At 32.0% G+C, this 27,847-nt stretch overlaps 1 protein-coding gene across 1 annotated transcript in view; it reads left to right on the forward strand.

The window, feature by feature from the left end:
* The window catches only part of LOC129224114 (polyphosphoinositide phosphatase-like), a 60,067-nt gene that overhangs the window by 17,569 nt on the left and 14,651 nt on the right, over positions 1 to 27,847 (forward strand). The window contains exons 5-17 of the mRNA XM_054858522.1: positions 1,095 to 1,145; positions 6,131 to 6,311; positions 7,528 to 7,669; positions 8,781 to 8,909; positions 10,909 to 11,009; positions 12,824 to 12,986; positions 14,825 to 15,056; positions 17,912 to 18,170; positions 19,009 to 19,067; positions 19,561 to 19,727; positions 23,722 to 23,863; positions 27,356 to 27,414; positions 27,494 to 27,641. Of these exons, the coding sequence (XP_054714497.1) occupies positions 1,095 to 1,145; positions 6,131 to 6,311; positions 7,528 to 7,669; positions 8,781 to 8,909; positions 10,909 to 11,009; positions 12,824 to 12,986; positions 14,825 to 15,056; positions 17,912 to 18,170; positions 19,009 to 19,067; positions 19,561 to 19,727; positions 23,722 to 23,863; positions 27,356 to 27,414; positions 27,494 to 27,641 (1,833 nt within the window). The remainder of the gene's footprint in view (positions 1 to 1,094; positions 1,146 to 6,130; positions 6,312 to 7,527; positions 7,670 to 8,780; positions 8,910 to 10,908; positions 11,010 to 12,823; positions 12,987 to 14,824; positions 15,057 to 17,911; positions 18,171 to 19,008; positions 19,068 to 19,560; positions 19,728 to 23,721; positions 23,864 to 27,355; positions 27,415 to 27,493; positions 27,642 to 27,847) is intronic.

Raw genomic sequence — 27,847 nt, forward strand, 5'->3', positions numbered from 1 at the left:
GTAAAAAATCTCGCTTTTTCCAATGCTGTCAAAAAGAAAACTCTGGGACAATTCCTTCACTTTTTATTGATAGATTTAATGAAGAAAGTAGTGCCTAAATTTTAGCTAAGCCTAAAAAAGTTCAAGCTAAAAACGCAAATTACTCCCGCTGTAATTAAATTAGAGCATTGAAATAAGTTGTTTAGAACGCAGAAAATTCTACCCTTTTTAACGATATATAATATTAATATGTGCAAGTAATTTTTCACCCCTTTAATAGCCAATAATAGACAATTTACGTGAAATTTTTGCCTAAATTTGAATAAAGAAAGAACCATTTATCGGATTTTTTCGAATTATAGCCGATGTTACTCAGTAAGAAAGCACCTTTCATATAGTGAAAGAATTTTTCAAATAGGTGCAGTGGTTCCGGAGATTACCTCGAACATATAAACACACAAAAATCCACCCTCTCTCTTTATAATATTAGTAAAGATTTACATTTGTCAAGTAATGAAAACATACATTTATTGTTAGAAAGTATTAAATTTTATCAAAGTGATTTTAAAGTTAAGTTCATGAGTAAATATGTAGAAGTACACTGCCATGAGAAGAAAAAGCACAGTATCTGTGGAAATGAGGTTTTGCGATTTGAAGAAACAAATTTTGGATTTCATACTAACAATAAGGAAAAGTTTTTATTGTTATTATTTGCTTTATTTTAAGTGAAAACCAAGTAAGCAAGCAAGTTTGTACGATAAAGCTTAAGTACAATCAAGGACAAAAGTTAAAAGAAAAAAAATTGCCATGACTGCGCTTTACTTTCCCATGGCAGTACAGTACGCTGTTAGCATTAGAGCATGTGATGATAAATTGGTTGTTTGGTTTGATTAGGGTTTTTAGCACAGGAGCCTTAGTAGGCTATACTGCTTCTTAAATAGGCCTTAAATTGCATGAATTATGTAAATTTACAACATAGAGTTACTTTTATATTGATTTTCATGTAACCAAGATTTTACACACATGCTTTGATGTAATTTATTATAGCTAAAAAAATTTGTATTTTGCTTTTTATGATTGAAATCAGATATTTTTTATGAGTTTAAATTTCTTAGGTATGTGAAATTATTTCAAAGTATGGATCTTTCGAGTGATTTTTACTTCAGGTAAGCATCATTATTTTATCGAGCGAAAAACACTCCTATATCACCTTCAATTATTTGATATTTACTGAAAAAAATTATCGATTGCTGTTTCTGAAATTTTAATGACATTATTTTTATTTTTGAAATATTATTCCCATTTTGTTTGATCTTTACTTTTTTTACTTTTGTGTATTTTGTGCATTTGTTACTGTTAAAGTATGAAATCTGTTATTTTATAGAATACCTAGTTATTTCTTGGAATAACTGATCGTGTCCGTTAAAGTGTAAAACTCTCTTGTATTTCATGGTTTATCTAGTTATTTCATAGAATAGCGATCTGCAGCCCATTAAAGTGTGAAATAATCAATATCATATATCTTACAAGACAAATACATTTACCTTCCATAGGTTTCCATAAATACTATTTATATGCTGCATAAATTAGATTAATTGCTTCTTTTTCATTTTAATTGTCTATCATTAGTTTATTTATAAAATACCTATATATATATATATATATATATATATATATATATATATATATATATATATATAGTTATTTCATTTTAGATAAATTGTTTATTTCACATTTTAATCGTCTCTCATTAGTTAGTTTATAGAATACCTAGTTATTTCATAGAATAACTAATTATAGTGTCAAATTAATAATATATTACACACTTTAACGGACACAATCAGTTATTTCATGGAATAACTAGGTATTGTATAAAATAACTGCATTGTATACTTTAACAGTAACATATATAAAAATTTCAAGAATAGCTTCATTTAAAAATCAATTATTTCCTTTGTATCAAATATAATTGCAAGGTACAAGGTAAAAATTATGTATTTTCATAAGATTAGTCCAAATGATGTCTTTTCTAGGTCATAGTCAGGGCTTCAGAGTCGGATCAAAAATGACCAACTCATACTCCGATTCCTAGAATTTAGTCTTTGAATCCTTTACTCCAAAATCACTCCCACTCAACTCTGTAGTCATAGCAGAAATGCAGACTCGGAGGAAAAATGGCTGACTCTTAGAATTTTAGAACCTTTGACTAAATTCTGAATTTGATTCCTTTGCCCTAAAATCTGCCTGACTCCGACTTCACTTAATCATAGCTAGTGGAGTTCTTTAGGCATTAACTAACTGGCTGAATTTTTTTCTAAAGATGTCCTTTATGCTAAAAGGAAAAAAAAGAGAAAGAAAAGTACAAAATTTTGCTATAAGGCTAGTTTTTAGAGCATATGAGTGGTTATTGATGCGAATTTATTGCCTTAACTTATGTTTTTCTTTAAATTTTGATGAATTATGTACACAATTACTTTCCCTAAAGAAACACTTAGACATGAATTAGACTGACATGATTTATCCCAAAGTATTTTGAGGTGTCACAAGCACTTGGCAATAATTTCATGAAGCAAGTATGGGTTGTTTTAGTTAAACAATTGATTTACTAATGTCGAAACAATGAATACATAAACTAAAAATTACGGCTTGTGCTAAATAATGTTTTGTAAACAGATATACAAAGTGAAACAAATAAACTATGTAAAGTGAGAAAAACAACGCTAAAAAAAGCACAAATTTGCTAATTACGGCAGACACGTGTTTCAGCGTTACAGGGAACGTCTTTTTCAATGCAAAAAATAATAAGCTTATAGATGAAAAGACATCCGACAAAAGCCAAGAGCAGATGCATGCAGCTTAAAAGATAAAAATAGCCGGTTAGCCAAACACCAATGAGAAATTTATAAACCGATCAGAAACCAATAAGAATGCAAGCAAAGGCCAAGAGCTTTCTCTTAGGTACGGAAAACGCAGAAAGAAAGAATTCAATTGGACAAAGATTAAGCCGAAGCTTAAACAAAAAGAAAATTTTGGTAAGCGTGAATCGCAAGAAAGGAAAAGCTGAATGGAAGAAAAAACACCACAAAATAAAATAAACAGAAACAAAAATAATCGAAAAAAGGAAAAATAAAGATAAATAGAAGAAAAAGGGGGGAAGGATGTCAATTAAGACAAAAAAGTGAAAATAAACAATGGAAGATAGATAAAAATGAATGGGCAAAAAAAGGGGGAATGGGGAAAGGACCAGGGGCGCCGACTTGCAAAAATTGTTGGGGGGGCTGGACATCACCGGGGGTTTAGGGTGTTATGTAATCCCTCTGAGGTCCCCCACCCCAAATAAAGGTCAGATTTTTGTACCTTGAAAATGCCATATTTTCTGGTGTGTATAATTTTAACAAATAAACAGTATGTGACACGGCCTTTTCGAAGTAAAAGAATCTAAAAATTGGTTTACAAATTTTCTGGTTCAACTGTTAAATCCTATCACTTGTCTTAGTAAGAGATTTTTTTGTTCTATTTTATGGGGAGCCGTGCAGTGCCGTAGTTAAGCATTGATATTATAACGTAGGAAGGACACTGAATGGAAAGGCACTCCCAGAGACGCAGACTTTTAAAAAAATGGGGGAGGGGGGGAACCGGGGGAAATTTTCTAAATTTGAGATGAAAAATAGTGAGTTTTAAAGTTTTTTTAAAGCATTTTAAAGTCATATAAACAACATTAGAACCCCAAAAACTCGACAAGCCTGACACATATTTTTTGGCTTTGAAAAAAGGAATTATAAATACAAATACGCACAGTATTTTCGTAAAAAGGTAATTTAATTTACGCATGTTTTTTTTTAAGACCAGTTTTTTCATTAGTTATACCGGCTAACATATTCAAGTGTAAACGCAGTCTCTCAATGTCTAGGTTATTTTTGAAAACTCGATTGATTTTTCAAAATTTGTTTCACCTCTGTTTAATAAAAGCAAGCACTCTTGTTCAACTGCAATGTTCTGTGCGAGTTCAGTTGATGTAAACCGCCCAATAATGCAAGATTGCACCATTTCACAAACCTCAATGTAAAGTGCCTTTTGGATTTTGAAAGCATGCGGTGAACTGGCTTCGTTGTTTTCATACTTTGGTATACGTCGATTCCGAGGAAGCGAAGGATCATCATTTTGTGAAGATTTTTCTTTTAAACACAATTCCCAAAAGTACTCAAAACAATCACGCCTCCCATTGAATATACAAATCAAACCCTCACATATTTTTTCCAGATCAGCAACACTTAGATGAGCTCGCCGCAGCGCTGCCCACCGGCAACAGATTTGACCCGTAAGTTCGAGCACTGGGACAAATTTTAAGTGTGCTTGCAGCATTATAACACCATCATTATTCACACTACTCCTTTTCAGTTAACCTGCTTACTACCGTAATAATTATTTGTTTTAACTAATTACTGAATGTATTTTACAAGGTAAACTATCTTCAAACAAGGAAAATAAAAGATAAATTTATGAGTTTAGAAAACATAATATAACTAATACTTTTCTAGATTTATTGGGGGGGGCTCTGCCCCCTCAAAAATATTTTTGAGGGGGCTCGGGCCCTCTCAGGCCCCATGGAGTCGGCGCCACTGGAAAGGACAGTATTCAAGATATGGGAGCCAAATGTTGAAAAAATATGGAACTGCTTTAAGATCATTAACTAAGTTAGAACTGTACCTCAAAATGGGAAAAGATTCCAAAAGTCAAGATCTGATGAATTGAGGCATTTTTGGATAATCTAATAAGAGTTAAAATCAAAAGAGTGATTCGAATCCCAACAATGTTGAGCAATACTAGACTTATTTAATTGTTGTTTTTTCACATAATTTTGATGCTCTTTCTAGCGAATTTTTAAAGCTTGCCGAGTCTGTCCAATATAGGCAAGTTTACAACTACAATTAATTCTATAAATTCCACAACAATTAAGAGGGTGTATAGGATCTTTAAGAGAAGAGAGTGAAAGTTTATTAATAGGAGAGAACACCACCTGGAATTGAAAACGTTTTAGAATCTTAGCAACCTGATAGCTTACAGATGGAAAGAATGGCAAAACAACCAAATTCTTTCTGATGAAGGTTCGGTTAAGAACATTAGTTTGGGATTTATTTATAAAGTTTTTTATAAACGGAATCAATCAAAGTTGGTGGATAGTCTCCATCAATTGCCACAGCTTTAAGATAATTGAGTTCCACTTTAAGATCTGAAAATATTGACACTTCTGTTTTTTTCCCTCATAATTTCTAGTTTTGGTTACTAAATTGGAAAATAAAATAAATAAATGGACCATAAAAAGTGGGGGGGGGGGCGCCCCTCCTGAGGACTCAAGGCCTACTTTGCTCTTTTCAGTTTTTGTGACCGAGGACTCTGTGGTGCAGAGGCAAATGTTCTGGTGAGGTGGTCAGCCAAAGGCAAAACCCCCAGTGTTTAGTTCCCAAACACACTTAGTACTTATTTTATCAACCCACTGAATGGCTGAACGGCTGAGTCAATTGTGCCCAACCCAAGAATCAAACCCAAGGTCTGCGGTGTGGAAGTGCTAACTGCTACTAAGCCACAGCTCTTTTTTTTTAATAATACTCTTATTAATATTGCATAGCATCATTAGTATAGAGCTGAAGAAAAGTCTCCTATCTTTTCAAATTTTTCAGCATTTCGAGTGTAGAAGAAAAAATTGATTCAAAAAATCAGAAGATAAGTAATTATTACAAACCTTTTTTTTTTCCTAAAGCCAAAAGTAACTAAATCTCCAATAATTTAGCTGAGTTAGTTTTTCGAAAGGTATCACTTTCGGTCACCTTACTTATTGTTATGACTTTGATTATACAAAATATCTAACAATTCTACATTACTTTTTACTTAGAAAGCACATCATTTATTTATAATTTTTCTATTTCAATTTGAATTTAGATTCGACTGAATTTTTTTTACTTAACTATTTTAGCTTCAGAATTATATTGATGTCTTTGCATCAATAGATGTTTAAAATTTCATCACCTTGCTAATTTTAACAAGTCTGTTTATTTACAATATTATCAACAGTTATTTTCTTCATTTATTTTATAGTATTGCTTTTGTCATGCTTTTGCATTGTTTCCTAGTATCTAATAAAACACTGTTGCAGTTATAGCTATGATTTGACTCATACCCTACAATACAACATGGCTGTCATAAAAGAGCTGTCTTTCTTCAATGTCCCTCAAGATATTGATCAGTCCAAAACTATGCCTTTCTGGAGTCCACAACTAAAATCAATTGATGGAGCATCTGATGAAATTGCAGAAAACTTTCTTGAGAGCTTAAGGGTACTTTTTTTTTTCAAAAAAATTTCACTTGTTTGTTGTGTTTCAGTTCGAAATTTATGTAGAGAAAGTAGGGCAAAACCACAACTTTAAACTTAGAGTGAAATATAAAACACACTTAGAGATATTTCTTATAGAAAAATTAGTCTGTATACTTTCTTATACATTTGAGTGGACATATTATGAGTTTGAAAGTGTTGATTTGATATAGTTTTTTGTATTATTGAGCTTTTTTTTTGTCTAACTTTGCAAAACAATGGTTTTATCCTATGAATGGGCGAAACCGGATACCATATAAGTGCAGTGGAACATGTGTATCACTAATAAATGGAATATTTAGTTTTAAAAAATCATTAAAAAAATAAATAAAAATCAAGTTTAAATGTTTCACTGTCCACCAGTAGTTTTACATCATGATTGTTGCATGTTTGAAGCTTCTTCTGTTTTGAAAAATCATTTTGCAATTAAAACTTTTTTGCAGTTTTTTTTTTCATTGAAAAATTGTATTATATCAGATTTTTTGGCAAAAAAATAATAATTTTTTAAAAATTTGTATGATTTATCAGAATCCAAAATTTTTCTTCAAAAACTTTAGATTTATAAATGTTTTCCCTTGGTAGCAAAGTAACTAAGTTAAAACCCTGTAGTTATTTCATGTGTATCACTAGTTATTGTTGCATAAATTATATTTTAGTTATAATAGCAGCTGAGTTTTTCATTTCACTTTAATTTGAATTTTTTTAAACATATGTCCAAAGCGTGTGTATCAAATAGTTGCAATTCAATTTTCACAAAATACTAATTTAGATATTCTTGCAAAAAAGTAATGTTTTCTTCTGAACAAATTACATCTCTTGAGTCATTTAAATTTATGAGCAGAAGTCATTGAAAATCATTGAAAGTCATGGATTTCAGAACTCAAAATGTTGCGGATACCCTGATATTACTCAGTTTAGAACTATCAGTTCATACCAAACTTTAATTTATTATGTACATCCGGTACATTATTTTAAATTTAAGTAATTAAATTGAATAATATTTTTAAAAAATTTAAATTGTTAAATTCTATATTTTTTAAATTCCTTTATTCATTAGTGTTCTATGGCATTAAATATCCTGATCAACTTTAAGCCAACTTTGTCATGCAGTTTAAGTGTTTTTGGATCATTAAGTTAACACAACATATTTTTCAAAAGTGTAATGTATTTTTTTTCATTAGCATTCTGTTGATAATGAAACAATTTTGAAATCAAGGTCAAGTACTGGTTCAACTCAATTTGATAATTCTTCTGAAAGTGATGCTGCTGTATGGTCTGAATTGAGATCAAATGAAGACTTATCCTCATTGCCTAAAGAACATGGTACTGTATTTTTCAAATTCATATACAGTTGGCTCTCTGTTTAAGGACTTTCAAGGGACCACAAAAAATCATCCTTGAGTAGAAAGCGTCCTTAAATAAAATGCTTTTAACACTGTAGTGAACCATCTGGGACCGTGAAAAGTCGTCTTTAAATAGAGAAAGTTGTTACATAGAGCATCGTTAAACAGAGAGCCTACTGTACTATTAACTGTTTCAAGATTTCTAGAAATTAATCTCTCCAAATAAATATCACCAGAATTATAAATGTTTTTGTTAAAGTAAAATTGAAATGGAAAAAGTCAACTGGAAAAATCATAACATCAAATTGCAATAGTTAATGTAGCTGCAAATAAAGTGATTTTTGGCTGAAATTTCAGTTTTAAAATGTACCGTCTAATTGTATTCTCAATCTCACCTTTATGAAATAAATAATAAGGATAAAAAATATATCAGTAGTGTGTGTGTGAGAGTTTTCTTTTTTAAAATGACCCAAATACTTATGTGGATATTATTTCCATGCAGATTTATGTTTTCTTCTGTGTAATTACTTTTTTAAAAGACTGCAATTTTCAAGGCTTTGTAAATATCCATTATCTGGTGTTGTATTGTGTTATTTAAAATTCATCAAGATAAGGCAGCCACAATGTTAAAGGGCAATATTTTTTAAGCAAAACCAACAGAGAATTCTGAATTAAAATGGTTTTACTGAGCTCTTTATTTATTGATAGCAAACGTTTTTAAATTTAAATTACGTTTTAGTTCATTAAGATAATTCCTATTCATAATAATTGCACAAAATTACTTATTATTCAACCACAAATAAATGTGAATTAAATTGAAAGCTAGATTGAGTTATGATTAAAATTTAATGATGCTACTGTTGAGAAAGTAGTTACTTTTGAGCTATGATTTTGAGTTTCTTATCTGTTATTTTAAACATTACACAATAGACTGGCCATGCTTTTTGGAAATATTTCTTTTAGTAAATTTCCTTGCTCAGGTTGACAATTTTGCAAAAAAAAATATTAGGTATCTTTGTTGATATGTTTTCAGTCTGTAAAAGATTTATTATTGTTTTACTACAATTTTTGTATTTTTCTCATTATTCTATGTCAAGTCACATACGGTGTGAAAGTAAAACCTCATTGGAGATTTGTGTGGAATTCATATTTGTTGGAACTTGTTGATTTACATCCTGATTGGCTTCTTTATATTACTCATGGCTTTGTTGGACAATCTAGTATCCTTTGAAATTTTTATGAATAGTTATTATATTGATTTTATTGAGAAAATATTTTTTAAATTCTAAAATTCCTTTGAAGTTATTCTTGATTTAAAATTTCTCTGTATGGTTGATTTCTGGTGAAAAAAAAAATTATACTTAATCCATCATTCATACTAATGTAAGCATAGTTGATTTGTTAATCCTACCATTCAATTTCTTTCAAAGTATGAGGGATAGATGAGGTAATAATAATAATGGTTCAATGCAAAAGCATGTAATTAAATTGCATACTCATGTTTAAGGACTACAAGGAAGCTTTTTGTCAATTCCAAAAGATATGAACTTCAGAGATGTACCTTATATGAATGATTTAAATTTTTAACCACTTAAGGCATTGTCTCATGGCTAACACAGCAAAGGTTACTGTCAGAGGCAGGCTGGGTCCTGCAAGAGGGCGCCAACTTTGGCTCTCAAAGGGCACACAGATTCAAGGATGCCAAAAGAAAAAAAGGCACACAGGTTTGAGGATGCAAAAAAATATCGAAAGTGCTTAAGTTTAAGGGGTTAAAATAAAAATAAATTTAAAAAAAATTAATTTGAATTTTGAGATCTTGGATTCAAATTATGTTTTTTGCAATCATGAGTGTGTGTATGTAGGCGTGTGTGTTTGTGTGTGTGTGGGGGGTATGTGTGTTGTGTGTAGGGGTATGTGTATGTGTTGAAGAGATGTGTTTGTCTCTGTGTGCAGGCATAAGTGTGTGAGTAGTTGTGTGTATGAATGTGTGTATGTGGGGGGGGGGGGCATGTGTATGAGTGTGTAGCCATTTGTGTCTGTGTGCAGGCATGAATGTGTGGGTAGTTGTTTGTCAGTTGTGTGTGCGTACATGTGTAGGTGTCTGTATGTATTTGCGTGTGTATGTGTGTAGGTGTATGTTTGTGTGTGCGTGTGTATGTGTGTGTAGGTGTATGTGTGTATGTGTGCATGTGTATGTGTGTGTAGGTGTATGTGTGTGTATGTGTTTGTGTGTATATGTGTGTGCGTAGATGTATGTGTTTGTGTGTATGTGTGTGTAGGTGTTTGTGTGTGTATGTGTTTGTGTGTGTATGTGTTTGTGTGTGTATGTGTTTGTGTGTATATGTGCGTGTGTGTATAGGTGTATGTGTGTAGTTGTGTGTGTGTGTAGGACATGGATGCAACCTGGATACGGCTTTCGCTCTAGGAGCAGCATCGTGAGGACCCGGTCGACGGTGGTGCTGCAGAGGGTGGCGGTGGGAAAATAAAATCAAAGGACATCAAAACAGTCAAGTGAGAACAATAAGCAATCGTGATTGCTCAAAAAAAAAAAAAAAAAAACAGAAGATGAAAAAGAAATTTTTAAAATCAATATTAATTAAATAATAGTGATAAAAGTTACAAAAGAAAGAAAAATTAAATTTATGCGCGAACCCGACGCAGAAAATGTATTCTTCCATTCTGGTAAATTTTTTTAATACCAGTTTTTCAGACTTAATATTAGTTTTGTACTTAAAATCTAAATATGTGCTTGTGTGTACATTTCTGTATTAATGTATTTTAGTTGTATATTTTATGTGTCACAGAAACAAAATTTTTTGTTCATTTACTGAAAATCCAATAAACATGGAAATTGGTTAATGCAAAAATGTTGATGTTTTCATCAAGTTTGTGTTTACAAGGTTTGACTGTATGTACTGATGCATTTACTGTATATATTTTTTCTTTCCTAATCAATATTTCTTTTGCAAATTGTAAGAATAATGTTAGCACAGCCAGAAATTACCTTCTGTGTAGGGCTTAGGGTCGTAACCACTCCTATAAGTATATAAAGGACTGCAGCAGGATTGGTAATATCTATTAAAACTTCAGGTTCTGGGAGGGGTTTTGACCTCAAAACCTCCCCCATTGCTGCGCCTCCGGATGTAGACCATGATATGTGTTGATTTAAAAGATAAAATTTGATATGGTACTATCATGATGTTTTCTTAATGATTTTAGATCTGAATATTTATGGACATCCCGTTTATTTAACGCTTATAGCTAGGCGTTCTCAAAAATATGCTGGTACAAGATTTTTGAAAAGAGGAACAAATGATAAAGTAATGCCTTGTGTATTCATTTTAATTCAATCTTTAATATTTGCCTTTATTATTTTCTATGAAATTTTGTCTATCCAAGAATTATGTGATCTTTATTTTGAAGTTATTTTATTATCTGCCTGGAAAAAAAATATTTGTTTCATGACCTTTTACCCTTTTTTATTTATGTTCTAGGTTTTTATTATTTTCTTGCTCTCTTTCTTATGTACATGGATTTTGAATACAGTAAAAGCTCATTGCAATAATATTTAGGGATGAAACTAAATGGTTAAGCAGTTTCAAAAGATTTTATCTTATTCCACAAAATAGCTGTTATTAAATTTAGTTTTTATATTAAAAACTTATTAATATAAAAACTAAAATATGTATGAAGTCTTATCAGCTGAATTGTTTAAAATGCACTATTTGATTGAATTTGTTAAAACTCAACAGTCAACTCAAAGAAAAGGAAGATTACTTATTACTTGAATTATTTTATACTAATTTTTATTAAAGTTTCAAACATTAAATACACCACACTAATAAATAGTTTGCTTTAGCATTTGCTCTTTTTTTTTTTTTTTTGAGCTTTATTTTGCTTTAAATATATTTGATTATGAGTGAACTGTTTATTCTTTTTTTTTTTTAAATAGATTATTTTTCTCAAATCTAGCAGAAATAGATCAAAATTCATTTTTTTTTTTTGTAAAGTCGCAAAAATTGTTAGTATCTTGGTTGATACTTCTTCCTGAAATACTAACGTTAATAATATTATTTATTGTAAAAAATGGATGCAAAAACATTTTTCTGAAAAGAGTTTTTTGAATTGATTGTCACAAAGCATTCTGCATGCAAATTACAAGTTAACACATTGTACAGCAATATGTATATATCTTGCGAGTTTCTCGTTTCAAAATATAATCAGGGGTGCCCACAAGAGCGACTCTATGGAACAGATTTGGGGTGATAGTTCAAAAAGCGGACTGTATTTCATAAAATGAGATGAATTTGCATTAAAAAATCCTTTAGATATTTTATTTACATTACATACAGTATGATTCCAATTAATCATGATGAACCCAATATAGCATTCAAAAAACAAACAATACCCTATATTTTACTCATGTTACGAGCCCTACTAAAAATTGTATTATAGAACTAAAAAACATTCATCTATCAAAAAAATTGAAAAAAAAAGAAAAATACGTGTTGATTTTTTAAAAGTCGATTTGTCAGGCAAAGTCAAAAAATACAAGGCTCAAGTATAACCTAATGATGCACTATTTTAATTCTTAGAGGTGGGATTATTGGAGACAGGGTTTTTGATCTTATTTTAGGGAGGAGGGGGGCTTTTGATTTGATAGGGTGCTCTGCAGCATTAGAGGGGCTTGCACCAGTCCTTAGGAGGGGGCACCCCAGATGTAACCATTTATGAGCATAACCACATTTTTTTGTACAAAGATAGGTAATTCTCACGTCATCTCTTACATATTTTGGGAAAGTTCTTATTGATGCTAAAGATTCAAAGTCACTGAACATTTCTCTGAGTGTTTTATCATGGTGTCATCATGCAATGCCAATTCATATTTTAGCGATCAAAAATGTATTAATATTATTTTTAATTCTGTAATGCTCCAAACTAAAAACATGCTGAAAGGAACCAGAAATAACCAAAAATGGTGTAAAAAGTTATTCAAACATTAAAAAATGTTGTCACTAGATTGATGTTTGGAAAAAAAAATCAACTTAAATTTATTTGTCTCCTTAATTTTTTTTCTTTTTCACAAAACCGCATTATGAGTATATTTGTATTTAAATTTATTCTTTTCAATTAGGGTGATGTGGCAAATGAAGTAGAAACTGAGCAGATTGTGTTTGATTCCACCGTATCCTCTTTCACAATGGGGAGATTCACATCATTTGTACAGATGAGAGGGTCTATTCCTTCGCAGTGGTCTCAAGATATTTCGAAGATGGTTCCAAAACCCCCTATTATGTGTAAATATATTATTTTCATTTTCATAGCTATTGAAAGATACATAAAATACTCGGTTAATCGTTGTATATTGCATTGTTGTACATTGTATATTGCATCGTTGTATATGTGCAGTTTTATAGCTTTTCAATAACTTTGATAATCAATATCAAATATGAGGAATTCATATCCGTTTAATTGTTGTAAAAGTATGCATTTACATAACCTGAAATTTTCTTATAGGGAAAGCTGAAATTTGTGTTTGCAAATATATCATTTTTTATGTTTAAAATTAAATATAACCCATTCTAAGACAATCAAATTCCAAATCACTCCAGTTTCAAAGCTGTTCTTATTAAATTAATGTATACCAAATTCATTTATACCACATTTTAATAAATACAAACATTTAGTTTTCATGTAGTTTTTTTGCATTTTTGCAATTTTTAGTGATACACACACTAGTTAAAAACTGCAAAACTAATTATCTAGTTTGTAAATTTTGTGTAAATATAATTATCTTTTTGCAAAGTGTATTAATAAATATCTTATCTAGGAAAACACCATGAACTCCTTCCATATATTTATACTATAAGTTTTTAATGTTTCATCATCATTAATTCATTAATATATATTATTTTTTATCATATAATTTTTTACATTAGTATTTTTTTTTGTAACTTTCTCCATATTTCATTGGCTGATTTTTGTTATTTTCTTACTTGCCTTTTAAATGACATTGATGAAGAGTTTTACCTAGTTAATTATCTACAGTAAACTCCTAATTATCTGTGTGCGAATTATCGACTTTGCAATTTAGTCGCAATTTTTTAACTTAGAAAAACAAAGGAAAAAACGAATGATGCTTTACTGAATGTTGAAAAATGCATTTATTTCAACGTAACAAGTGCAAAATCTATTTTAACATATTCCTATCCCCCCCCCCTCTTCCAATGAGATAAAATTTTCCAAAGTTGCCTAAACTTGATCCTTGAAACCCGAATTTCGAAGCTACACTCTTTGGGTGTGTATACAAGTGACTGGACCTCTTTCAACCAAAAAAGTTTCCTATACGTTTTTAACTTAATCTGACTTGTTCTGTTTGAAAGTTTCGATTTTTATGTTTGGAATTCGTTTGCATTGATGAGCGATTCTTTTTTAGTTTCGACATACATATTTTGCAAAGGCGTAGCGTTGGGGGGGGGGGGCATGAGGGGGCACGTGCTCCCCCCCCCAATTTGCTGGACACTTAACCTTTGTCCCCAGAACTATAAAGAAATTAGCACAAAAATCAAATAGTATTATTTTTTTTCTATTTTGTATGACCTTAAAAATTCATTTAGACAATCTTTGCTAATGTTAGGGTGGAAAAGCAGCCTGGGGGCGTTTTCCGGTCATTTTCCTAGATTGAAACTTGAAAAACACAATTGTTATATTTTTTCTCTAATTACATTGAGGAGTAGGGGTTTGGGTCCCCGAAAATTTTTCAAAATTGTAGTTCAAAAACTATTTTTTTTATTTAGACTATTTTAAAAGATGTTTAGGGGGACAAACACATTTCTTGGCGAAAGCCTTGGTGCCTGCTCAAAATTTTTGGTCACACTACGCCTCCGATTTTATGTGCATTATTATCACTAAAAACTCGGATTGAAATGTATGTATGAGCTTTATCAAGGTTTTAGCTATTGTATCCAGTAGTATCTTTTTTACTTATATCGTTGATTATCCACGAAATTAGCTTATCTGTGGTCAGCATGCCATCCTATTCCATGGATAATCAGGAATTTACTATATATTTATTCAACAAATACAATAAACACAGCTGTGAATAAAGTATGATTTTGCTTAATTTTCATTGCAGTGGATGTTGCTGATCCATTTTGCTATGTTGCTGGTCAACATTTTAATGGTCTTTTGCGCCGTTATGGTTCACCTATTTTAGTCTTGAATCTTGTCAAGAAAAGGGAACAGAAGCGTCATGAAAGTATCTTAAGCGAAGAATTTTGCACTGCTATCAATTATTTGAATCAATTTTTACCTCCATATCATCAGATTATTCATATTGGTTTTGACATGGCTCATACAAATAAATTGTGAGTATCAATCTTTCTTTCTTCAAATAAATTTTGTAAAAATTGTGTATTTTCTGTTCTAATAATTTGATTTTTCTCCAATTTAAACCTTTATTTATTAACTGCTTTTAAAGTTTGCATCGTCACTGTGCAGTTTCTTTGTATAAAGAAAAGCTTCCGAAGAGAAATTGGCTTGTTCTGTGTTTCAATAATTGAGTAAACTGGGTAGAACTGCTTTATCCTTGTCTCTTAAAAACATGTAAAAAAATAAATCTGATGCAAATCTTAAGTTATTTTTGTAAATGCATCTCTATTAATCTATTTCAACACTTTTGACTATTTTAATGATTGTGTTTAGAAAGTCAGTTATTTTCTTCTTTTTTTTTGAGCAATCACATTGCTTATTGTTCTCACTTGACTGTTTTGGTGTCCTTTGATTTTATTTTTCCCCCGCCTCACAATGCTGCTCCTCTATCAAAAACAGTCACCAGGTTGCATCCATATCCTATACATACACGCATACATACACACACACTAACAAACACATACACGCACACACACCTACATATATGCACAACTACCCACATATAAACATACCCCCCACACACAAACACACACGCTTGTGATTGCGAAAAACATAATTGGAATTCAAGATGTCAAAGTTCAAATTAAATTTTTTTTTAATTTTCAGTATGTTTTATGTACATAACGTACAAATAAATACTTATGTAAATGAATTATATCTTCTCACTACTTTTACAATTTTGAACCAGATTACTTTATGTAACACAATTTTTGTTTCTGGTTAATAATACTATAATGTTAAAACTATTGAAGCACAAAAACAAACATACTTTGGAGCCATTAAAGTATTTAAAAAATTGATCTATTTTCATAGTATGTTTAGAACTGAGCTCAGCAAAATAATTGTTATACAGACTATTGTGATTTTAATTTTTTAAAGAAAGATATTTTACTGAGAAATCATTTGACACCCATATACAGTTGGCTCTCTATTTAAGGACTTTCAAGGGACAACGAAAAATTGTCCTTAAGTAGAATGCATCCTTAAATAGAATGCTTCTAAAACTGCAGTGGAGGAACTTGGACTGTAAAAAGTCGTCTTTAAATGCAGAAAGTCGTTAAATAGAGCGTCGTTAACCAGAGAGCCAACTGTATAATAATTAAAGTTTGGAATTACAAATCAGATAGTTATTCATGTGTAGTTCAACAGTTTACAATAATATCCTTTGAAAGTTGTTAACAGATTCAAAAATTGTTTTACTACTTAGTATGGTACTGAAGCACTGCATTCCTAGTAGAGACTAAAAAGTTAGTGGCCTCTTCAAACCATGTTTTAAAACTACTTTTTACCTCTCCGACTACATCATTTTGCAATGTAATATTACATTATGGACATGCTAATATCTTAGACTTTTTCACTTAATTGTAATTGCAATATTTTCTGAAAAATGCAATTTGTAGTTAAAATAAAATTTTACAATTAAGATTAAAAAAGCTGTTATATAAGTAAATGTAAAATGAACAAATATGATGTACATAATGAGTCCATTTGCATTGTTTTTGTTCAGGAAAGAAAAAAATCTGGAATTATTGGTTGCCAGCTTTGGCCACTGCTTTGATATTTTTTAGTCACCAAAAACATTTTTGTAGTAACATCAAGTGGGAACTGCTAGTTTCCATCTTTAATTTCTAGAAACACATTTTGAACATGAACCACTTGATGATTAAAAATGGCAATCATATGGGGGCGGCAAAAGGTTTTCCTGGGTTTAAACAATTTTTTGAAGTTATAGGTGTGGCAGTTAGGTTGTTGGGCGGGGTTTTTATTCTGAGCATTACTTTCAACCATTTTCAGTAAGCTGCAGGATTTGTACGGTTGAACAATGTGGGTTCGCCATGCACAATTTTCTGGAAAACAGCCCTTCTAGTATGCTAACACAGCAAGCTCTGCACTTGTAGTTTCAAACTTTTTTTGTTCTGATTAAATTAGAGAGAGAGAAATAAGTTAAATAAGAACAATTATTGACGTAAAAATATAAAACAATATTTTTCGCCATCAACGGGAAAGAAAAAACATTCATATTCGGTCAAAACATTTTCTCTAGTCTATCTCATTCCTTTTGTGTTGTCATCACAATAATAAATAAATAAATAAATCGAGCAGTTGATAATTAAATTACACAAAGAAATATACACACTTCAGACCATAATGAATTGATAAACATTAAATGTAAGACACAGCAGATGAGGAGGGAAGAAAAAGAGTTAGAAAAGTATTATCCAAAAGACCTTGAACAAGCAATCCACTATTACAGAATTTTTCAAAAAATAGTGTACTAAATAAAGGTGCCAAAACAAAGATTTCACAACTCAAATTGAAAGCAACTTTATTATAATTTTCATATGTAATTTTTCTTTATAAACAAATGATTAAATTATTTTCTTGTTTACTTAGCTCATATCAAGAACTTTTTTATAGTTATTTCCTTCGTATAGTTATTGAGGTTTTAAGACAAATGTTGTCAATTTAGATAGGTGAAAAAAAATCCCCGCTTAATTGAATAATATTTCTTAGAACCAAAGCTATTTGATTAAGTGGGGCCGACAGTATAATTATTATATAAAATGAGTAGTTCCTTTTTTATAATGTTTTCTTTGATTTTAGTTTAATTAGTTAATCACCCACTAAATTAGTTGCTAGGATCAGCCCCTATGAAACATTTAAATTTTTGACTATTCAAATTTTCTAAGAGATTTTAATTAATTTCCTGTAATATTTATTTTAATGATTATAACAATTGTATGTCAACACCAGATTTTGGTTTTAACCTATATATATTTTTTCATTTTAGAAAAGAAGTTAGTGTGATGTCACGACTTGCTCAAATAGCATATTATGTCATCAGCAAAACTGGACTGTTTCATAATCAACCAGAGTTTTACTGTCAAAAAATTCATCCCCATATTAACAAGAAATTTATGATTGGTGGCCAGAAAAAAGATGACACTAGACGCCTCCAAACTGGTATTGTACGAGTGAATTGTGTAGATTGCTTAGACCGGACAAATACTGCTCAGTTTGCTTTGGGAAAAGCTGCACTAGCATTTCAGGTTCTTAAGTGCTATTTTATTCCATGTGAAGCTGTTTGTTTATACTATTAATTTTATCATTTTCAGTGATGAGTTCCTTTCTATAAACACTTAAATGTTATGTATAGTATATTAATTCATTTAGTTTTTGATTACCTACTTAATCTTTTGATTACTAATGAGTTTTGTTTTATCTCTCGTTTATATTTAATGGTTTTAAATATTTGTAGTTTTTATGCACAGCTTTCTTAACACTATTTGATAAAAACCTAAGCACATTCAGTGCTAGTAAATGATTGACCACTTTCAATGCTTTTAAAATTTTATTTTAAATTTAAATTTATGATCTAAAACTGTGAGGTATAACAATATTTCATAAAACTTTAACCTACTATAAGTACACAAAATTTGATATTGTGTAATGTATTTATTCTGCTATCTAGTATTATCCGACTTTGCAATGTTAATAACTAAAGCTCTTAGTCATATGTGATAAGTAAGAGACCAAGAGATAAAGGTAAAAGCTTTACCTGGTGTCATAATTATGTATAGATTTAAACTCCTTTCTGCAAAAACCAATGTATGCAATGTTCAAGTAAACTTTTATATAAATGCAAGGAAAAGTCATTTTTTTTTATGATTTGAATTTTAAGACTCGTCTATCATTTCTTTCAGTTTTTAACGATTAATGACCAAATCACAAAAGAATAGAAGAAAATGAAAAAAACAAAACAAAAAATAATAAGATTTAATGCAATCATAATCTATCTGGAAACATTGTTTTGTTTTATTAAAAACCTTTTAGAGATCTGTATGTATTAGAAACTATGCAATTTTTCACTGTTTATCATTTTTGCAGCTATATTTCCTTGGTGTCTTGGAGCATCCGAAACTTGAGTTTGATACTGATTGTGTTCGGTGAGTAAATTTGAGTTTCTAATTAAAATTATTAGCTTGGGTTATAACTTCTACTAATGTAGCTTTTTTTATTTGATTATTTACTTTTGATTTTAAATTAATAACTTGAAGAAAAAAAACCTTCCAATATTTTCCAACTCCGAGCCCTAAAATGAATGATATTTTTCTTTGCACAAAAGCCTTTTTTCTAGTGTAATTGAAAACTTTCTTATTTTTCATTTCATAATAAAGTCATTTTTGCCATGGGCAGGCAAAGGCAGTAACTGCAAATTTATCACTTTTTTTGTTATCTGATGTACGTTCTGTACAAGATTGCTTATTTGGTTTCCGCGGAAAAAAAGCATCTAATTCTAACATTTCCCTATTGTGGGTATTGAATCCAACACACATTTCTTCAAATATCTCGAAAGTTCATTTCTGCAGATACTGCCGTACCTGCCTATGGCACATTTATTGTAAGTTGGAAGCAAAATGTAAATTTTTGTGTTTTTAGCATGCTAGAAGAGTTGTATGAAGATCATGGAGACACATTAGCACTGCAGTATGGTGGCTCTCAACTAGTCCATCGTGTAAAAACATATAGGAAAATCGCTCCCCTTTCCTCTCACTCTCGTGACATTTTACAGACACTATCAAGATATTATAGTAATACATTTTCAGGTAAGGATTGAAATTCATCTCATAATCTATTTGTTTTTCAACTCGATCCAGTTATGCCAAAAAGGTTATTTACATTGACAGAACTTTGGGATTTTTTTTTTTAATTCTTATTATCTTAAATTATTTATTAGTAATAGAATGTTGTAATTTGCCTTGAATATGATTATCAATGTGTATAAACTACCATACTAGGAGTGGCAATATGTATTTAACCCATTAAGCGCCGCTATATGAACCACATTGAAAATACTTAAGTTTTCATGTGTTTTGATATTCAATACACATCTCTAATCATATGTAGCTGAAATTTCGCAAAAATATTTATTAGGTTAGGAGATATGGTATGGTCCCAAAATGGGAGACATGGCGTTTAATGGGGACAACATACATATCCCTGCCACTATGTTGATACTTGAATAATTTCTGGCTAAATCCAATTAGAAAGCCCTAAAATCGTTTTTATGTAATTAATATGGCTAGGTAATGGTACTTTATGTACATATTTAACATATTCAAGCTTTAAAATGTAGAACTTTTAAGTTTTCATAACACCCAAAGCTGTACATTTTGGGCCCCCTTGCAACAAAAGCTGTGGAGGCTAGCCCCAGAGGCTAGCAGTGTATATTTGCAACATTAATAAGTATTAGTATGCTAGTTATTTTTAATTTCTTGAGAGCCGTTGGGACCCTTAAGAACGTCTCCCCCCTTCCTCTGCCCGTACATCACTCCGTGTCTGGTTTTCATTCTTGTTGCATTCCTTCTTCTTATACATTTTTGTACAAAACGGAACTTTTCTCACACATTTTACTACCTCTTAGCAAAAAGCCTTAGGATTTTCATACACAAAAAGAGAAGAGTTAGCTTTTTTCTATTAACCATGTAGGGGGATCGAGCAATGGTAAATAAAAATGACATGAAATTTTATTTACCATTACACACAACCACACTATATAAAATGTATCTTATAAAATGGAACTAAGATATTTTTGGGCTCCCTGATGGTGTAATTGTGTTATTATAGGCAAGGGTTTTTTGCAGTGAACATTTCGGTCGCTTCACAACATGTTTGATGACATGATTTATTCATCATCATAATGTTTTTAGAGATAAATGTCTAGCATGCTTCGCATTGAGGAATTATCAACGATCATAGTTTCTCCCATTTCATCCAACAAATTACGATAAATGGTAAAAATATAAAGTGAAATAGTTATCGCATTACCTGTGATCTAAACGATTTTGATAAAAGTTTTTTTTTCTTAACTATCTGAAAAGAATTTGGCGATTCACAAACAAGTGATACTGCACTCATCTTGTTTTAAGTTAAAATATATTATTTCAATAGTGTGTGAAGCTCGTAGCCAAAGTCAAAAATTCTTACTCTTCTTATTTCAAAAAAAAAATGGTGAAGAAATTTCTCTATTGAAATTTAATCTCCCTAATTGAAGGGGGAGCGCCCTCAAGGGGGAGGGGAGCATGGCGCTGACTGAGCTACGAAATATTTTTATGGGGGGGGGGGGGGGAAGGGGAATAATTTTAAAGGGAATTTTGATGTCCTTTTACGGGAATCTCTTTTATGATCTGTAGAAATTCAGAGAGATGCGTCATCCTCCTTAGGGAGGATTGGCACCCCTGTTTTTTCAGAACTTTCTTCTAAACGAATGGAATGTTACTTGTTTTGATAAAAGCACCTGCTCTTGACCTTGAACAACAAACGAGTGTTTACAATGAGAAACTACAAAGGGGGCTGTGGCTTCAACAGGAAAAAAGGGGAGAGTTCATTCATGCAAAATGGGTGAAGACGATTTCTACTGGGCATGACTTGCTCTGCTAATCAGAACATGCCAAGTCTCCCATTTTGGGACTTCAGTAAATAAAGTCCTTTAAAACTACTTTAAATTATTTTTCTTGGCCCCTGTTTGTTGTGATTTGAAAAAAGGTCTATTGAACTTCATATTCCATGTTCCTAATTTCCTGCATTTGCATTTATTATTTTTAGGGAATTTTTTCCCCGTGTAATGCAAAAACAAGAAATTTTCGCAAAATTTAAACATTTTTCAAAAAAGAATTTACATTCCAAACCTTTTTGAAAAAATTAACAGTAAAGTTTGGTTCTCTATCATTCATTTTAAAAAATTTCAAAATGATATCTGAATTACTTGATGAAGAAAAAAAATCTTAATTGAAGGTTCCCAAAATGGGAGACTTGGCGCTTAATGGGTTAAACCAAGGATTCTAAGGCGTTTGCTTCCCTTCACTGCACTGGTGTATACAAAGCATTTGTTTTAAAAAAACATGCATAGGGCAATGTAATTTCATGTTTTCTTGTTGAGTGATTTTATGAATAGAAATGAAAACTAATTTCTTAAATAAACATTTAGCATAACTTTTTTAGAATTTTTTTTTTTAAATTCCTAAATTGATGAAAGTTGATCATATTTTTAATCAAGGATTAATTTCTGCGAGGGAAAATAGGAGCCTTTAGGACTTATATTCATTTGATGGCCATCAGAAGGCCCTTCTAGTGTGTAAAACATCACTGAATAAGAAAAACAATAGTCAAGTTGAGCTTCCATACAAATAAATGTATGTGAAGTCAATTTTGTTTGCTTTTTCGTCACTTATTTCCAGGGCTGCAGAGTTGTGGTCGACTCCACAGCCCTGTTTTTTTCTGCAGCAGAATTGTAAATTTTTTCTCAAAATTTGCAACTCTGCAAGTTCTTGCAAAGTCAAAGTCAGGGTGATTTTGGGGTCAAGGATTCAGAGTTGGAATTAAAGGCTCTAATGTTTCCGAGTCAGAGCCAAAGGCGATCATTTTTTCTCTGACTCTGCAGCCCTGTTTATTTCAGTAATGTTTGTATCAAATTTAAATTATTTCACTTCGACCAAGTCTGGACACAAAAATATTTCACTTAGACAGTAATGAAAGATTGCCACTTTATTGCTGTTCAAAGGTTTAATTTCAATAAAACTAACTACCAAACGGCACAACCTTGAGGTTCAAGGATTTAGACAAAATCCTAGATATACGTCAATTCTCAATCCTAGTTATAGGTCATTATGAGCCCAGGTAAAGAGGTTTGACTGCATGGGTCTTAGTTCGGCTGCAACGGGGGTCCAAAGTTGATAATTTGGACCAATTGCAAGGGAGTTTCCATTAGAATTACCATTTTTACCCCTTTTCTACCATTGTACTGCAGCATCAGCCATTTGAAAGCACTTACCTTTGAATTATTTACGTTGAATACTGATTTTTAATAAGTGGTTCTCAAATTTAAACTGGACACTACTTTTAATTTCAATAACTTGAATGCCAAAGTAACCTTTTTAAAGGATATTTATCGTTTGCAAATGAAACTAATTATTTTCGTTTTATATTAGTTCTCTGCTATCAAAAAGTATTTATCTTTTGCTAATGAAAAACATTTAACAAACTGGATATTTATCGTCTATTATCAAAGATATTCCACAATAATAAGCAAAAAGTAGGAGAAGAGAAAAAGCTTTAATTTATTGCACGTGGCACATAAAAAAACATAAGCACAAGATTGTTTTGACTTTTCAAGTAACTTAAATAATGCCTATTAAAAAAAGGGTTTTCTCCCTCCCACTCGTTGTACTAACAAAAGATGCCAAGTGTTTTGGGACATCAAATGTAGTGTCAAAATCTGAAATTCCAATGGAAATGCCATTGCATTTCTGGGCCAAACTAGCAACTTTGGAACCTCGTGGCAGCCAAACTAGGGCCTTTGCAGTCAAACCGCTGGGTTCATATCTAGTGGTAGTGAACCAATATCTAGAATTTTGTCCAAACCCTTGACCCCCAAGGTCGTGACGTTTGGTCATAAAATGAAAATATCAAGCATTATATTTAATTTTCAATCTTAAATGCTTGATGATTCTGTCACATAGATGTAAATATGTTACTATTACATGCATAAGAATTTTATAGTTTATTGTTTAAAAATTTACTTGGACAATTCTTTTTTTTCAGATGCAGATAAACAGAATGCCATAAACTTATTTTTGGGTGTCTATAAACCTAGTAGAACTATCACACCATTGTGGGATCTTATGACTGACTTTTATTTGCATAACTCATTGGCTATTGGTGAACGGATATGTCACAGGAATTTGTAAGATTTTTTTAATGATTTTTTTTTTCTTTCTTGTTTTGTTGAGTGTGATTTGATATGTAAAGTACTCACTCTTTAGTTTGGTAAGTACACTGGTGTAAGAAATTAAGAGAACTTTCAGATTTGGTCAATTATCTCCAGAACTACTGGACCGATTTTAATGAAATTTGGTATGTGCATACATTAAAACAATACAAAACAATTAATCCCCAAAATTTAAAATACACACCCATGATCATAAATAACACTCGTTAGAGTCGGATAGCATAAAACAGCAGTTGCAAAATGGAACAAAAAAATGGGTTATTAAGGGGTATGGTCCCCTTTAGCAGATATATAGGTCACGCAGTGTGACTCCATACTTGAAATGAAGCAATTTATGGGATCCTGGAGCCATTGTTTTCATTTGTTCAACAATGCTGTTCTCAGGCTATGGATGGTCCCTGGAGGGGTGTTGCGAGTTGCTATTACCCTCTTGAGAACGTCCCAGACACGTTCTATAGGGTTGGAGTCTAAAGATCTACTTGGGCAATCCATCGAGTGAATATCCGCCCATTCTAGAAATTTGTCGACCACAAGAGCCTTGTGTTAACATCCATTGAAATTAACTCAGGGCTAACAGCGCCCCTCAAGAAGTGAGCATAGAGCTCCAAGACCACATCCCTATACCTCGCAATTGTCACAGAGCCTCTCTCAAAGACAAGGAGGGTTGTGCGGCCATCCAACATGATGCCTGCCCAGACCGTCAAACCACCTCCGCTATAATAGTCGATTTCGCTGATGTTGGAGGGTAGGTAGCAGAATCCTGCTTCTATCCATGTAAACGTAGGATAAGAATAGTCGTTTAAGCTGAAACGGGATTTGCTATTTGCCTTCCAATATCCGCGAAATCGACCATTATGGCGGTGGTGGTTTGACGGTCCGGACTGACATCATGTTGGATGGCCGCACACCCGTCCATGCCTTTGAGAGAGGCTCTGTGACAATTGCGAGGTATAGGGATGTGGTCTTGGAGCCCTATGACAACATCTTGAGAAGCGCTGTTAGCCCCGAGTTCATTTTAATAGATGTTATCACAAGGCCACATACAGCTCTTCTGGTCGACAAATTTCCTGAAGGGGAGGATATTTACTGGATCGATTGGCCAAGCAGATCTCTAGACTCCAATTCTATAGAGCATGTCTGGGACGCTCTTTGAGGGCAATGGACACTGACTACACCATCTCTGAGGGCCCTCCATAGCCTGAGTTCAGTGTTGTTGAACAAGTGGAAACAATTGCCCCTCCCTCCCCCCCAGGATCCCATAAACTGCTTCATTTCTAGTATGGAGTCACAGTGCGAGGCTTATATGTCTGTTAGAGGGGACCGTACCCCCTACTAACCCCTTTTTTTAAAAAAAACTTTGCAATTCTTGTTTCATACCATCCGACTCTAGCGAATATTAATTATGATCATGAATGTGCATTTTAAATTTTAGATGGTTATTTGTTTTCTATTGTCCCAAAGTATGTACATACCAAATTTCATTAAAATCGGTCCAGGAGTTCTGAAAATAATTGACCAAATCAGAAAATTCTCTTAATTTCTTACACCAGTGTACTAACTATAAACAGCTAATTTTGTGTTTATGACAATGATCTCCAACTGTGGATTTACAAATGGAACAAGAGCAAATGATCATGTAGGGGTGGCAGGCATTATTTCTCTGTAATCACCCAATCCCTCTCTTCCCAAAGCATGGTAAACAATGCTCTTCAACTTTGCTCATTTGCATCCTCACCCCTAAAGCCTTCTGTTTCTTTTAATTGTCAGGTGAATTACATTTATTGCATCAATAAAATAAAATTGATCTGAACTAATCTGAATGTTTAAAAAGTTTGAGATATTTTTTCGCTTCTGTATGCTTAACTAAATTATTAGTTTTCCCCCTTTGCAATTAGTTTGCAATGCTGTTATGCAATTTAACTCAAATCTTGCTGCTTATTTAAGGTTGCCATCTCAAGCAAAAGTCTTCCTGTGTTGAATTTGTCCCTGAAAGTGCATTTACCCTTTCTGTAAATTTCATTGGTGAATTTCTAAAGCATTGTACACCAACTGACACTCTTTTGACGGTTGACATCAAAATATGTATTTAAGAACTTATGTAAACTATTTGTATTTAATTTCTTTAAAATGTTTCCCAATACTTTAAATTATTTAGAATCTATCAAACCCATAAGCATCACTACAGGGGTAAAGAGGAAGGGTTACATCTGGTCACATCCTTTGGGGGTAATGGCACAAAGTGTATCTGAGCATGTATGAAAAAATACATACTAAAAATGTGCCCCAATATTTTAAATTTTATAGAATCCATCAAACTCAACAGCATCACTACCAGGGAAGGTGTGCGTCGGGTGCTACTTAAATGTATTTAAGAGTTCATGAACAGTATAAACTCTTTATTTCTGAAATTATTCCCAATATCTTAAATTATATTCAACCAAGGGTGCCCATATAGGAGGGCAAGGTGGGGCTCAAGCCCCCTCCCCCCTTGCCCCTTCCTTGCTTTTGGTACTTTTTTCTTTGCAAAAATGTGAAAACATTTCTTCTCCAGGCGTTAATGAATAAGTTATTAAAAACATCAAATTTTAAGAACTCTAATCTGCACTAAAATCAGTTTCCATGGGGAAAATATCTGAGCCCCCCCTTACAATTTTGCATATGGGCACCTTTGTATTTAATCTATCAACAGGGTTGATGAGAGGTCATGTCAGCCTAGCCGGAAATTAGGGGGCTCGTCCCTTGAGGAGACCCTGCCCAGAATCGGAGTAATATAAATTATATAAATTTGTCAAGTTTTCAGATGGGGGGGGGGCAGCAACCAAACTGATAGGGACCTTGGCTCTATGCTGCCTTGCTTATAAAATGTTACACATTGCTCTAGAATTCAAAATTGTTCAGAATCGATGTTTTGGATGCGACACACTGGTTAAAGTCCGTTGGTAGGGGAGTTAAAACTGAAATAATAGCAAGCTGCTGTTTTTGTGTTGGATTCAAAAAATAATGTCAGATAGAGTGGAATTTTGTGATAATGACAAATCTGTAACTTTGCTGTCTTTATTTCGGACAGCCTTCTTTTGCGGACAAAAATGTTTCTCCTGTTGGTATCCACCCCACTGTATATCTTTGTGGAAAACTTATGAAATATGATTTGCTGTTGTTTCTTTAAGTAACACTAGCAATACAAAAGTAGACTGGCTTAGAAGCACAAATAAATAATTGTGTGCTTGTTCTTGTTTTCTTTCTATTTTAACTGTAAAGTCTACTGTAAAAAAATGTCTCCATGTGATTCTGCTATACCCAGCTATTTTATAAAAATTCATGTAAAGTTTTGTTACTTAGTATTCTTTCTAATCTGTGGTAGGTACAGGGGAACCTGTTGTGAAATGTAATGTCATCAGAAATAATATTACATTAATCTTTATTTATCCATTTAATTATCTGTTGCAGGTACACTTGCTGGTGGGATGAAGCAGTTATGGATTGCTTGCCATTTGCAATTGTAGAAGGTAAAACAAAGCTGTGAAATTATTTACTTATTAATGTTGCACTACGCTGTATTATGTAACAAGCGTGTTTTGTTTCTAGAGAAAAAGGAATTAGAAAATTCCCTTGCGGAAATAGTAAAGACACATCCTTCTGATCCACGAACTGATGGTTTTTTCGACCATTATCAGCCATATGAAATGACTTGCATTGGAGACCTCTTTTCATTCAAAATGAACCATTCTGTAAGGTAAGGTTTTAAATTTAGCGTTAAAGTGTTCTTAATCCATTTTGAAATATCTTAATGAAATTGCAGAAAGGCTTGCCCACTTTTTATTATTTTATTTTTTACTGTTAAGAAAAAGGTTTTGTTGTTGTATTTGTTGTTTACTTTACTAGTTATGTTTGAAAAATGTTACTTAATAGTTTTTTTTTTTTTTTAAACATCAAAAAGTA

Source organism: Uloborus diversus, chromosome 6 (genome assembly GCF_026930045.1).
Source record: "Uloborus diversus isolate 005 chromosome 6, Udiv.v.3.1, whole genome shotgun sequence".
NCBI classification, from domain to species: domain Eukaryota; kingdom Metazoa; phylum Arthropoda; class Arachnida; order Araneae; family Uloboridae; genus Uloborus; species Uloborus diversus.